The 13569-nt window shown below is 53.6% G+C and overlaps 1 protein-coding gene across 1 annotated transcript in view; it reads right to left on the reverse strand.

Annotated features, from left to right (window-relative positions):
- Positions 1-13569, reverse strand: part of Adamts2 (ADAM metallopeptidase with thrombospondin type 1 motif 2) — a 210082-nt gene that overhangs the window by 13798 nt on the left and 182715 nt on the right. The window contains exons 7-16 of the mRNA XM_052758023.1: positions 12471-12576; positions 11647-11790; positions 11146-11278; positions 10631-10744; positions 7758-7903; positions 5629-5804; positions 2787-2920; positions 1951-2074; positions 940-1020; positions 244-410 (exon numbers count right to left, since the gene is read on the reverse strand). Coding sequence (XP_052613983.1) covers positions 244-410; positions 940-1020; positions 1951-2074; positions 2787-2920; positions 5629-5804; positions 7758-7903; positions 10631-10744; positions 11146-11278; positions 11647-11790; positions 12471-12576 — 1325 coding nt within the window. The remainder of the gene's footprint in view (positions 1-243; positions 411-939; positions 1021-1950; positions 2075-2786; positions 2921-5628; positions 5805-7757; positions 7904-10630; positions 10745-11145; positions 11279-11646; positions 11791-12470; positions 12577-13569) is intronic.

The raw sequence follows: 13569 nt of genomic DNA on the forward strand, positions 1-13569 counted from the left end.
TTCAAATAGAAAACATGGAAACCTCTAGAGAGGAGCCTGCCACTGTCAGTGAGAGTTGGTACAGGAAGCAGAGCCCTGGTGTATGGGCCCATGCCCACTCATGGCTGACTTGGAGGTGGAGACCATGGCAGGGAAAGAGGCTGCTTAGAGCTAAGGCTGAAGAATGCAGAGGGAGCTTGGGCGTCCCAGGGCTCCCATCTTTTCCTGGGGTCGTGTGCACGCATGGGCTGGCACAGGACTCACCAGGACAGTGATGGTTCCGTGGAGTGGGCCCATGGTCTGCAGCGTCTCCCTCTCATCCTCATTCCTGTATTCCCACTCCACACCCATGGCAATGAAGGATCGAGAATTGGGGTCCAGGTGGTTCTCCTCATTTAAGATGAACTTGCCTGTCTCCAGGTTCTTGACGGCTGAGGATGGTAAAAGGGAGCACATAGTCACTCCAGCACGCTGCTACTAGTGGGTAGGAGGGGGGTTTCCAGCTGCCTCCCCCACAGCTGCCACTGGGGGTCTGTCTTGGCCAATAGTAGCCCAACTTACTTTGGGGGTCACATCCTGCTCTACAGAGATCAGGCTAACCTCTGCATGGGACCTACTGCCTATCTCAGCGACCCTCGGACAGGGTGATCTTCCACTCTTCTGCAAACTGGAGGAACACGGTCTGTCTGGGACATAGGGCTGCAGATGCTGCCAGAGGAGCCCTCTGATCTCAAGCTCTGACCTTCCCCAGAAGATGCATGCATGCATGAAAGCCCAGGAAGTGGACTGGGACAGGTGGACTAGGGCTGAAGCACATCTGTCAGTCAGGGCTGTTGATCTCAGGACCTGGCCGCACAACCCAAGCTTTTGAGCTTCGGTACTCTGCTCTGACCTTTGGTACTCTGCCCATCCCAGAAGAACCAGGTCTCACAGATGTTAAGACATTTGGCTCTGACTCACACAGATGGTGGCTGGTGGTGTCGGCCTCCTGGATGAGCAGGTGTCTGGCTCCAGCGGGGATCTCAAACATCTTGACGTACTCTTTGGGGGTAGGAAGGAAGTCAGATGAGAAGACAAAAAACCATTTCAATGTGCATGCTCCAGGAGAGGCCTGCCCTCCAAGGCAGCTCCATCACTGGCGCTCCCAACTGTACTTGGTAGGAGAGGAGTTGAATGGAAAGCTCTGATATGCCCTACCCTGCATTTCTCATCTTCAAATCCCAGGTATCTCAATACTGCCTCCTCCACTGAACATCTAGGTGGGAATCCAGTCCCCAGCCATGCTGGGAGGGAGGCTCCAGGCAAGCCACATGGCCTATCTGCACCTCAGTCCCTCCATTTTCAAACCATGTTAGAACCCCATGTGCAGGAGTGGCGAGGCCAGTGTTGAGCACCTGAGCCACAAGGACATTCCTGGCTCACGGCTCCTCACCAGGACCTACATGTTTGCTCTCTGGCCTTTCACAAGAAAACCAAAGAGGCGTGTCTCCATGTCAGAGACAGAGATGTGCTCAGCTGCTGCCGGCCAACCCATAGGGTGCTGGGTCAAATGGAAGCACAGCATCAGTACCAGGCTGCTGTGTTTTGGATGAGGGTTGTGGGTATCCCCCACGGGCTAGATTCAGGAAAGTCCTGATGGTAGCCATCTGTGGGCAGGAGAGAGGGAGGGAGCAAATAACATGTAGCTGGGCCTCCTGGAGGGCTGAGGGGACTGATATTTGTGGGCGGGCCCCTGACCTCTGGCTTCTAAGGTCCACCTGTAACCCAGGCCCTGTTCTCCATCCTCCATACCTATTGTCACTTAGACTCAAGATCCCCAGTCAGGCTCCCTTTCCCCCTGACCCTCACAGCCCCAAGCCCCAAACAGTCATGGGCCTATACAGAGTCCCTCCTGGGAGTGGGGACATTCGGGCCCTAGCCCCACAAGGTGCTGTTGACATTCTACCCCAGGGCAGAAGATGGGCTTCTCACCTTGCTTCCTGGGTGACCTCGTGAACGTGCCCTTCACCACCTTACAGTGGGTGTTGTCGCCTCCACACACTCCACACTTGTCTTCCTGCTTGCGGGAACCGATCACCCCATCACAGCCCACTTTCTGCCGGGCAAGAGAGGGCGGGGAACCTTTGAGACCTCGTCCTTGCTCACGCCTGAGTCCCCCAACACCCACAGGACCCGATCCCTCCCACAGCCGGGATCTGTATATCCGTTCTTAGTCACCCTGACAAGGGAGAAGAAGGGCTTTGGAGAGAGGCAGACCCTATGTGGCCATGCTGAGCCATGTGCCCTCTCCTGGCCTCAGTGCATGCAGAGCACGGGGCCTATCCTGTTACAGCACTTCCGCCCTCAGCCCCTCCAGGCTGCCTTTCTCCAAGAGCACCCACCTAGCACACCCCCAAGGCAGCCCTGAGGGACCCCACTGAAGCTTAGGCTGCTTTGTTCCAGTGGAACAACAATGAGGTGGTGGGATCCTTAAGAGTCAAAGCCTGGTGAAGGGTGCGCTTGACATTGTTTTTACATCCTGCTCACTCCCCGCAACAGCCCGGAGATGCTGAGGCTTTCCTAGTAAGCATGGAGAGCTTAGTCTGAGCCCAGATCCCATGTTCCACAGGGCTTGGCCCCCGTGTGTCTGTGCACCAGAACCAGAATGTCTGTCGTGGAGGACTGTATCAACTGCAAATTGATGTAGGAAAGGCCCAGCCCACGACGGGCGGCACCATTCCCTAGGCAGTGGGTCCTGAGCAGAACAAGAGGGGCTCCCAGGAGGTGGCAACCCTGAACTTGGGCCCACGCTGCCGCGTGGCACTCACCCTGCAGTCCCCACGCACACAGAGGCTGAAGGCATCCTTATAGGAGCAGCGTGTCCCATCATGCACCATGCGCTTCATGGACACCACCTCCCCTGTCTCCTTAGACTCACAGTAGAGGTGGCATCTCTCCTTGGCTGGAAGGGAAGTGGCAAGGTATTAGGCTAGAGCCTTCTTGAAAGAGCACCACACCAGAGGAAAAAAATTTCCAATGTTCTTAGAACTCACCTGCCCTACCTCCAGTCCCTGAAATCTGTGCTCTGGGATGACAGAGAGAGAGGCACAGGTGATGGCAACCTCCTTCCTACTACCTCTTTGGCTTCCGAGACTTTGACTCTGGTGCTATCAAGTCTTAGAGAGAGAGATTTCCCGTCCACCCAGGATGTGTCTATAGCCCGCATCTTCCATCCTCACAGCCCTGCCTGATGGAGACCCTCAACTCTGCAGAAGCAAAGGGCTCTTTGCCCAGTCTCCATCTAAAGAGCCTTCTTCAGAACCCTCCCTCACTGTGGGTGGGAGTGTAAATGAGTGCAGCCACTATGGAAATCAGTGTGGACGTTCTTCAGAAAACTAAACCTATGATTCCCACATGCTGTGCTGTACCACTCCTGGGAATACATCCAGAGGAGTCTAAGTCAGCACACCATTAGAGATGCCTGAACATCTAAACTGTCCACAAGAGCCAAGGTATGGAATCAGCTTAGAAATCTATCATCGGAGGAATGGATAAAGAAAATGTGATATGTACACATGGAAGTTTTATTCAGACATAGAGAAGAAGATAATTACATTGTTTTCAGGAAGATGGGTGTAACTTGAGATTTATCATATTAAACAAATTAAGCCTGCCTCAGAAAAACAAGTATCACATTTTCTCTCATATGCAGATTGTCTCCCCACCATGTTAGTGTGGGGAGAAGATAATAGAGGAGCAATATAATCAAAATGTGACAGACATGTATTAAAGTGTCACGGTGAAGCCTATTATTTTGTTTAGTGAATGATGCTGATTAAAAAGAGAAAAGAGCCATTTTCAATCAACCAAACGCAGCCAGTCCCAAACGCAGCCAGACCCTCTTGCAGTCACGCTCAAGCCCCTGGCACTTCCCTCTTTCTGCAGTACCTTATCAGAAGCAATTGATACACTGAGTCACCAGACTGGGTGTCCTCCAGCCCCGTCTGCTCTGTCACCCCTCAACCCTGCAGGCATCAACACATGTGAGGCACAAGCAGGCGACTCCAACTGGTACCCCAGACTCACACCCAGTCCCCATCCCTGCCCAGTGCCTGGGGCAGGGGACAGGAATTGTGTGTTTAAAACATACACATGGACGGGAGACTCCGATGGAACGGAACTAGCCTTTTGTGTTCATGTCCTCCATCTGTGGGTTCAACCCACAACAGACTGAAAATACTTGAAAAAGAATTGCATCTGTACTGACCTTGTAGGCATGCTTCCTTGTTATCCTCTAGCTAATACAGATGAACAACTCTGGTGGCTTGAATGAGAATAGCTCATCTGTGTGAATATTTGGTCCTCGGTTGGTGGAACTGTTTGGGAAGGATTAGGAGGTGTGGGGAAAGAGTGGGAGGCGTGCCTTGCTGGGAGAGGCGTGTCACTGGGGGGTAGAGGGCTTTAGGTTTCAAAAGACTCATGGGATCTCCCATGCTTGCTGGCTCTCTGCCTCATTGTTATAGATCGATATGTGAGCTCTCAGTTGTTCTTTCCTTCCGCCATCCTGGACTCTAACCCTCTGAAACCATAAGCCAAGGCAGATGTTTTATAGATAGATAAATCACCTTGGTCATGGTGTTTTATCTCAGCAATAGAAAAGTAACTACATAGCAACCATTTTCATAGCATCTCCGGCGTGTTAGGTAGTATACACAGACACTCCACTCCTTAATACAGGAACTTGAACATTCGTGGAGCTGGGTATCCTATAAGGAGGGAGCACTAAAATGGAGGGGCAATTATCAAGCACTCCTCTGCCTAAAGCTACCAATTTTTCAATTCTGTAAGACACAAAATCAATGCCATTTAATGCTTCACCTGTTTGGTTCAGCCACTCACAATGGAAAGTAATATGAGAGAGTGTGCTATGATGGTTGATTTCCATTACCAACTTGACACAGTCTTGAACTTCCTGGGGAGGATCCCAGTGAGGGTTGGTCTAGACTAGGTTGGCCTGGGACTGTGTGTGTAGGGGATTGTCTTCACTGCTTTAACTAATGTGGGAAGACCCAGCCTGAAATCGGGTAGTGCCATTCCCTGGATTGTATGAAAAGGAGAAAGAGCTGAGCTCATACATCCATTCTCTCTGCACTTGACTCCTCATGTATCAGATGCCTGTGACCTTGACTTCCCTGCTGTGATGGATCGCAACCTGGAACTGTTAACTAGAACAGACCCTTTCTTCCTAAGTTATTTTTGTTGAGGTATTTTATCACAGCCACAGAAAGGAAACTACCAATCAGAAGTCGCCCGATTGCTTCGCAGGGTCAACCTCTGCTCCCATCCCACACTTGTAGCACCATGTAACTCTAACCTTGTTCCCTAGATGATCACTGTAGGAGTTTGTACCCTCTGAGCTTCCATCCCAGCAGCCTCTACATGTCCAGGGTTCTGGTTCCCCTGGGACAGGAGCCCTGTCCCCAGCCCAGAGCCCTTGCTCAGGAGTGGGACCCTGCAGCCACATAGCCAGCCCTGTGCCCTGTTGCTGGCCCAAAGGTCACCACAGCTTTACCCCATGCAGGATCAAAGGTGTAAAACAAGGCATGCCCCTGCCTGCCCCACCTGGGGTCCTGTGCTGAATCCCACCTCTGCCCTCCCCAGGAAGCTCACCATCCCGGTGTTCATGGGGCAGCCAGTGGTGCTGGCCGTCGCCGTGCTCAAAGTACAGGTCCCACTGCCGGCACTGCTCCTCCCGGAAGTCAGCCAGGGAGTTGGGGCAGTCCTGGGGATTGCAGAGCTGGAAGTCGTAGGCCAGGCCGGAGCAGGTGCGGCCCCCGTTGGCTGGGCTGCGAGAGAAATCAAAGGTTCCCCTTCTTGGGGCCTCTAGAAAAAGACCTGGCCATGGATGGCATTTTAGGGAAATCCTTGAGTCTTAGGTGTGGAAGGGGCATCTCTACTGAGCAAAGAGACACAGTCCTCCTAGGGCCCGGGTAGCTCCCCAGCCAGGCGGGCCTTGGGCCATCTGGACTAGGAGGAGCTGACAGGGACCACCCCTCATCTGTGCTCTCTCGAGAAGGCAGCGTCTTCCCTGGGCACACCACCTTCACCCTGGCATCGAAGCCCAGGACTGTTAACGAGCACAGATCTGTGACCGCAGGTTAAGATTCTGCCTGCCCCCACTGGATTACAAATCCCCGGATAACCAGAGCCGGCTGAGTCTCCCTTATGACTGGGCACACAGAGCTGTCATGCAGCAGGAAACATCCAGAACAATCCTGAAATTGTGGAACTGTACACGCACGAGTCCCTAACAGACGTCTGGTGTCGGGCTGGGTCTCTCCGCCTTAGAAAACACGAGCTTCTGTGACTTCCTCTCTGTGCAGAGAACAGTTCCACCCCACCAGGGCCTTTTGTGGTTCTGGCTCTCTGCTGGGCTCTAGCTCTCTTCCCAAAGCAAGAGAAAAATCCCCCAGAGCTGTTCACAGGGCCCCAGTGCTCCACTTCCCCACCAGGCTCCTTGCAGTAGGACGGCCTGGCGCCCCAAAAGGCTTCCATGTACGGATAGGGTGACCAGACACAGGTCATCTGTCCTCATCCTTGGTAAAGACTTTGCCCTTCTCCCCACGGCCGTGACTGCTGATCTCTTTGGCTCCCTGGCAGACAGTGTTTGATCTGATGCAAACACTCCAGCTGCCTCAGGGAACAGAGAAGAGGCATTTGTACTGAATGGCTTTGCATCATCCTGACACAAGCTAGAGTCATTGGAGAGGAAGGAGCCTCAGTTGAGGACATGCCTCCATGAGATATAGCTGTGGTACATTTTCTTAATTAGTGATCAGTGTTGGCGGGCCCAGCCCAGGTGGGTGGTGCCATCCCTGGGCTGGTGGTCCTGGGTTCTATAATAAAGTAGGCTGAGCAAGCCAGGGGAAGCAAGCCAGTCAGCAGCACCCCTCCATGGCCTCTGCATCAGCTCCTGCCTCCGGGATCCTGCTCTGTTTGAGTTCCTGTCCTGACTTCCTTCAGTGATGAACAGCAATGCGGAAGTGTAAGCCCAATAAACCCTTTCCTCCCCAACTGGCTTTTTGGTCACGGTGTTTTGTCACAAGCAATAATGATTCTTACTAGTTGCCTCAGTGAGACCAGACAGACTGGATATGTCCAGGGACTTTCGAGCCAGCCTGCCTCTGGCCCACTTAGGGGCTGGCAATCGGTTTATGGTTTTATGTGACATTCTAGGTTGACAATATTTTCAGGTAAAACAAAATTAAAATACCAGATAGTCCAACACAAGTTAGACAAATGACCCCACCGTGTGTGAGCAGTCCCAGAACCCGCAGGGAAGGAGGGGGTGGGGGCTGAGGGTAAGGAGCCTGGGTACTGCGGCATGACTGGCAGCCCCTAACCCTGTCTCTCACCTGACTGCAAAACAGCTGCTTGGCTCCAATTACCACTGTCCAGGCTGCTGGCATCCTGGGACCCATGAGAGTCTCCTCTGTGGAACGCCCCAGCTCCCCATCTCTTCCCCACCTTCTATCCTCCACTCCCTAAGCCAAGAAGGGCAGAGGAAGCCTGTGTCTAGAGTGGACTCCACAGTCCAGGATAGTGACCAAGGGTAGTGACCAAGAATTGATGTTCCCAGGGTGTGGTGGAATCCTGGAGCCCTCCCTCAGAACCCCAGCTTCAGAGACAACTAAAGACGGGCAGGTTTGCCTTGCACTCACTCTCCCTGAACCCGGCACGCAGCAATGCCCAAAGCCCTGCAGAATCGGGCTGTGGGACCCAATGTCAGCTCAACTCACTGTGGGTTGTCACACTGGCGGGTCCTGAACTTGACGCCCGTGCCGCAGGTGCGTGAGCAGGAGCCGAACGGAGTCCAGGCGCCCCAGTTGCCATCTCGTTTGAGGATATCCGGTGTCAGCCAGATGCAGTGACCTTTAAAGCAATGCTAAAAGATGGAAGATGGGCTGGTGAGGCGGCTCCGTGGGCAAAGGGACTTGCTGCTTACCGACCTGCGTTCCATCCCGGGGACCCACGTGGGAAGAAGGGAAATGAATTCCCTATGCCGTAGTCTGACTTCTGTGGCACATGCCTCACCCCCCAAATTAAAAACAACAAAAGTAATTACAAAGACAAGAAGGCATTCCCTTCACCCATCACCCACACCAGAGTTGCTGGAGTGGCCTACTCACTCAGTGGACCAGTGTCTGCAATGGCTGCCCTGGGCCTGCTCTGAAGGCAAGGGGCTATGAGCTGATCTGGGGCGGGGGAGGGGCTGTAGTGTCTGACCTGGGGGCGGGGGAGGGGCTGTAGTGTCTGACCTGGGGGCGGGGGAGGGGCTGTAGTGTCTGACCTGGGGGTGGGGGAGGGGCTGTAGTGTCTGATCTGGGGGCGGGGGAGGGGCTGAAGTGTCTGATCTGGGGTGGGGGAGGGGCTGTAGTGTCTGACCTGGGGCGGGGGGAAGGGCTGAAGTGTCTGATCTGGGGGCGGGGGAGGGGCTGAAGTGTCTGATCCGGGGTGGGGGAGGGGCTGTAGTGTCTGACCTGGGGGTGGGGGAGGGGCTGTAGTGTCTGACCTGGGGGTGGGGGAGGGGCTGTAGTGTCTGACCTGGGGGTGGGGGAGGGGCTGTAGCGTCTGATCTGGGGGTGGGGGAGGGGCTGTAGTGTCTGACCCGGGGTGGGGGAGGGGTTGAAGTGTCTGATCTTCCTGGCCCTGAAGACCAAAGCACTTCAGACAGACCTCACCTTGCCTGTGACAATAAGAGGAATGGGATACCCAGACCACCCTTCAGGGCCTTGTCCAGCCTACTCTGAACCACACTGTGCCTGTGGCATGTCGTGTTCCCGGACAAATGCCCCCATGTGCCTGGACAAGGACGCAACAAGAACAAGAAGCCAGGGATCTGAGAGAAACGTCAGGTCTAAGGAAAACACAGGAGGCAGAACACTGGCGGGAAGAACATTAAATTCCATCCTCTCCTTCTTCCCAGGGGAGGAAGCGTATAAAACCCTGTAAGAAGCCATGTTAGGAAGACTCCAAAATGTAAAAGAGTAAATTAGTATTTCAGTACATCACAATCCAACACGTGGTTTGTTGGTTTAGAATAAGAAAACATCACTCAAAATAAAGATAATTAATAGCACAATTACCACAAATGACCACACTGGAAAACCATCATTTTTTTTCCTACTTGTATGTGTATGAGCATGCATGAGTGCATATGTGTGCGTGTGTGTGTTGCATGTGTGTGGGAAAACACACATATTGCCTATGTGAGTGTGAGGGTGGGGGTGCATGTGTGTACTTGAGTCTGTGTGGAGCACCAGACTATAAATCGAGGAGCCAGCAAGACGGTTAAGCAAGTAAAGGTACTTGTCACCAAGCCTGACATCCTAAGTTTGATCCCTGGCATCCATGCAGTAGAAGGAGAGATCTGGCAGGAAGGCCGCAGTGGCTGTCCATCTCTGAAGCGTCCCTCTCAGAGGTCTGACTGAGTACATGTCAAGATACGTGTCTAGTGCTCTCAGGCTGGGCAGACGGACACATGGCCGGCCATCATGACTAAGTGATTCCAGCATCTCCTTTCTGGGTGCGTTCCCTGCAAGGCTCCCCTCACGTAAACGTGGTGGGGAGGAGATGAACTCACAGACAGGGTGGCGCTTGCTCCTGTCAGCTGGTGGAGGAGGTAGAACTCACGGGCAAGGAGGAACACTGTGGACTTAATGTTTGTGTCCCCTCCAATTCATGTGGTAAATAAAGCCTTAATCCCCACCATGATGGTGTGGGAGGTGGAGCTTTGAGGAGGTCATGAAGTCACGGCCCTCATGAAATGGATCAATATTCTTATCACAGGGGGTAAGAGAAATTCTCGCACGCACACAGTGACCCCTGATGGCTGGGTAGTTCCAAGCTCGGCTGAGCCCTGAGAGGAAGGAATCCTTGTTCAAGCCCACCTGCATACTCCAGGCCCCTAGAAAATGATTGGCTAAGGCGTGAGCATATTATTTCACCTGAACCAATGAGAATGGGGCCTGGAATCTTGGCTGGACAAACAGGAAAAGAATACTTTCTTTCCATAGACTTGTGGAGAGGGTGGGTGGCCAAGCAGTGAGTGATCTTGACAAGGGACAAGCCAGAGGCCCTGGGGCTGTCGAGGCTAAACCTCATGCTGTACCTGGGAGCTACCAGGCTTCTTGCTGGCTTCATAGCAAAGTGACCCATAGCTACCCACAACGGGCAGGAAGGGATCTTGAGGTGACGGGTCTGCTCTGATGTGGGAAGCTCCAATCTGTCCAGTGTGGAGAGTGATTAAAAGTAGGAATGAAGGTTGGGGGTGTAGCTCAGTTAGCATGTTTGTGTGGTATGCAGGAAGCCCTGGGTTCTATCCCTAGGACCACATAAACCTGGCATGGTGCCATCCTAGCACCAGGCAGGTGGAGACCGGAAGATCCGAAGTTCAAGGTCATCCTTAGCTACCTATCAAGTTTAAGACCAGCCGGGGCTGCAAGACAGGGTGCATCAAAAATGGGCGGGGAAGCAAGGAATCGGGGCAAGCTAGGGCCTCCTAAGAAGTCTCCTGGTTCCTCCTACAGACACTCCAGGGCCTGTCCATGGTTATTGTGTGCCTTAAGCACAATGCCTCATGACCCCCAAAGAGCCCCTAGTCCTGACTCACCTTGCCAGGTGCGCACATAGTCCCATCCAGTGGGGGGCCTTTCTTTGTCTTACAAAAGTAAGGGTTGTCAGGGTGGCTGCACCATAGCTGTTTGCAGGGGTCAAAGGTCCGGAACTGGAAGAGAATACCTTCAGTTTATCAGGCGACCTCCCTCCTCAGCAGACCACCCAAAATTCCACCCGCTCACACCAGTCCTGTAACCTGAACTGGCCCGTGAACATGCCTGTGTGGGTGGGTGCTGCAAGATCCTCGTGTTTCTGAGGTCATGAGGACCATGTGCATGCAGTGTGGATAGGACCGAGTCTCTGGGTATTGCTGAGCCCCCCGAGTCTCCAGCCTTGGAGGCCGCCCATCTGGTAGAGCTTTAACAGGCAGATGAGAGGCAGAATGTCTTTCGCGAAAATGGAGTGGGCATCCCTATGGGCCTGGGCAGGAGTGGCTGGTGCCTTAAGTGTCCTCACCACAGGGCCCTGGGGACACTTCTGTGTCCCCCCCCCCCCCACACACACACTCACCGCAGTGCACATCATGTAGCCCAGGCCAAAGTCGAAGCGGCACTGCTCGTTCATGGAATAGTGCAGCCCTGGGAGCTGAGGCAATGCCGGCCAGTCATGGGCGAAGGGATCGTCACGCAGGCAGTCATAGGAACTGTAAGGGGACACGTGGGTGCCATAAGCAACCTTCACTGGGGAGGCTGAGGTCCTTTCTGGAGTTACCGTGGTGGGCAAGACTTCATAACCCTCGTCTTTAGCTGTGGTGCCTCGGTTTACCTCCTCCATCAGTTTGAGATTTCAAGACCTGGCTAGGGCAGCTTCTGGCCTATTCAGTGTCAAGGTTCGAACCCTCCAGAGTGGGGTCCTCTCCTGGCATCAGGGTCTCTCACCCATCCCTTGCATGTCAGGCCAGAGGCCTCAAGGTCTTAGGGTTCAGGGTGGACCCAAGTACACTGGGCACTGGGCCCTCTTAGAACTGAACCCAAGGAGAGGTCACCCTTAGGGGCCCAGGGAGGTACTCACTGCAGGTAGCGGCCGAGCTCCTGCTGGCTGCAGCGGGACCAGTGGAATCGATGGAAGGCAGCCTGTACCAAGGGCGCCATGATGCTGCCCAGCCGCACCTCGTCACCGCAACGGTTACCCTGCCCGTCATGCTCCATGCCCAGCCTGTGTGGGGAGCAAGGCAGACTGGCTAGACCCTTGCCTGACTGCACTGACCTTCCATATCCCCACACCTCAACCAGGAAGGCATTGCTAACAACCACAGTGAATATCTCTGAGCTTCTCTACTCTGGCCCACATTGACAAGAGTCTTGAAAAGCCACAGCTCTTCTGTGAAGAGGACATCCACCAGGCAGGCCCCTCACTCTGTCCCCAAGGAGGGCCACTATTTCCTGAATGCACAGTGGGGGCAGGGATGTCTATAGCCCAGAGCATCCCGGGTACTCTTTCTTCTTGCACACCCCCAGCAGCTTTGCAAAAACCCATTAATGCTTATCTGGCCCCGAGATTCAGTGTCTCTACTGTTGCCTGGAATGTGCACATTTGGGCAGTCCTGGCTTTTTGACCCTGGGCTACCCTCCCTCAGAGCCTTGGGGACCCATCTACAAAAAGTTCTGACCCTGGGACTTGTGGCCCAAAGCTCACTCTGCCCCCAGGTGTTTTTTTTGTTTGTTTGTTTGTTTTCGATTTGCTTTGTCAGCAGAAAGCTGACCTCAGGCCAGAGTAACAGGAAAGCTAGTCTAAGTGGCTCTCCTCCATGGCTGTCCCTCTCAGGCACAGGGAAAAGTGGTCAGCCAGGAGCAGAGGATCCGATTTCTCCATACAAGGATGGTCAGGCCACTTACACATGGCCGGTCTCATGAGCCACCACAAATGCCGAGGAGAAGCCATCTTCATGGTTCAGGGTGCAGCTGCGGACAGGGTGGCACATCCCAGTGACAGGAGCATACCCTGGGAGGAGAGAGAAGGTGGCTCCAGCCTCCAGGCCTGGATACCCCCAGACAGCCCCAGATCCAAACTCCCAGATAGCATCCCTCCCCAGAGCAGGCCTACAGCATCAGCTGCCCCCCGCTGGTGGGACTCAGAAGATACCTGCACTGACTGCAGGCACCCTGCCCATGGCCAGGGCTTGGTGGCCACATTGCCGGTCACAGGCCACACTGCAACTGGCCCAGGTCTCTGCTGGGCCTTGTCTGTCACCTCAGCAGCTTCCTGCCTGCTCTCTCTTCCTCACCCTGTGGAATGACTCTGCTTCTATGATTGGACTACAACCATTTCCAACCTTCTACGCTGTTGGGTTTCGTCGGTTGTTCTTTGCTAAATTACTTGAGACATGTGTATCTATGACTTATTTCAACCTTCTTCCTAATAACAGCTGTATGTATCAATTTATTATGATGTTAGCTTTATATACAGGCTTTACAAACTTTTATTGGTGTGTGTGTGTGTGTGTGTGTGTGTGTGTGTGTGTATGTGTGTGCGGGCCACAATGCCTGTGTAAAGGTCAGAGGACAACTTGCAGGAGTTTCTTCTCGCCTCCCACCGTGTGGGTCCTGGGGATTGAACTCATGTCCTCTGGCTTGGCAGCAGGTGCCTTTTCCAGCGGGGCCATCTAGCCTCATCGGCTCGAAACTTGTACGCCTTCACTCATCTTCTTATCTGTTGGTCTACCGGTTCCTAAGAGGCGTCTATTAACATCTTCAACCACGCAGTTTGGTCAGTTTTTTGTCTTTTGTGTCTGTTGGTTTTATGTAGTTTGAACCTTGTGTAAAGAATCCATCGGTAGCTTATCTCAGCTGCCAGGGGAAGAAACTTAGCCCTGGAGTCCAGACTCCGGACACGGTCTCATCTTCATGCTCTCAAGCCCTGTCTGGTGTAGCCTACCATTCCTGACCTTCCTCTGTTCCTAGGAGCAGTGGTGGTTTTTTGTTTTGTTTGTTAGTT

This window comes from Peromyscus californicus, unplaced genomic scaffold, assembly GCF_007827085.1.
Source record: "Peromyscus californicus insignis strain IS unplaced genomic scaffold, ASM782708v3 Scaffold_3__1_contigs__length_106647218, whole genome shotgun sequence".
In the NCBI taxonomy this organism is placed as follows: domain Eukaryota; kingdom Metazoa; phylum Chordata; class Mammalia; order Rodentia; family Cricetidae; genus Peromyscus; species Peromyscus californicus.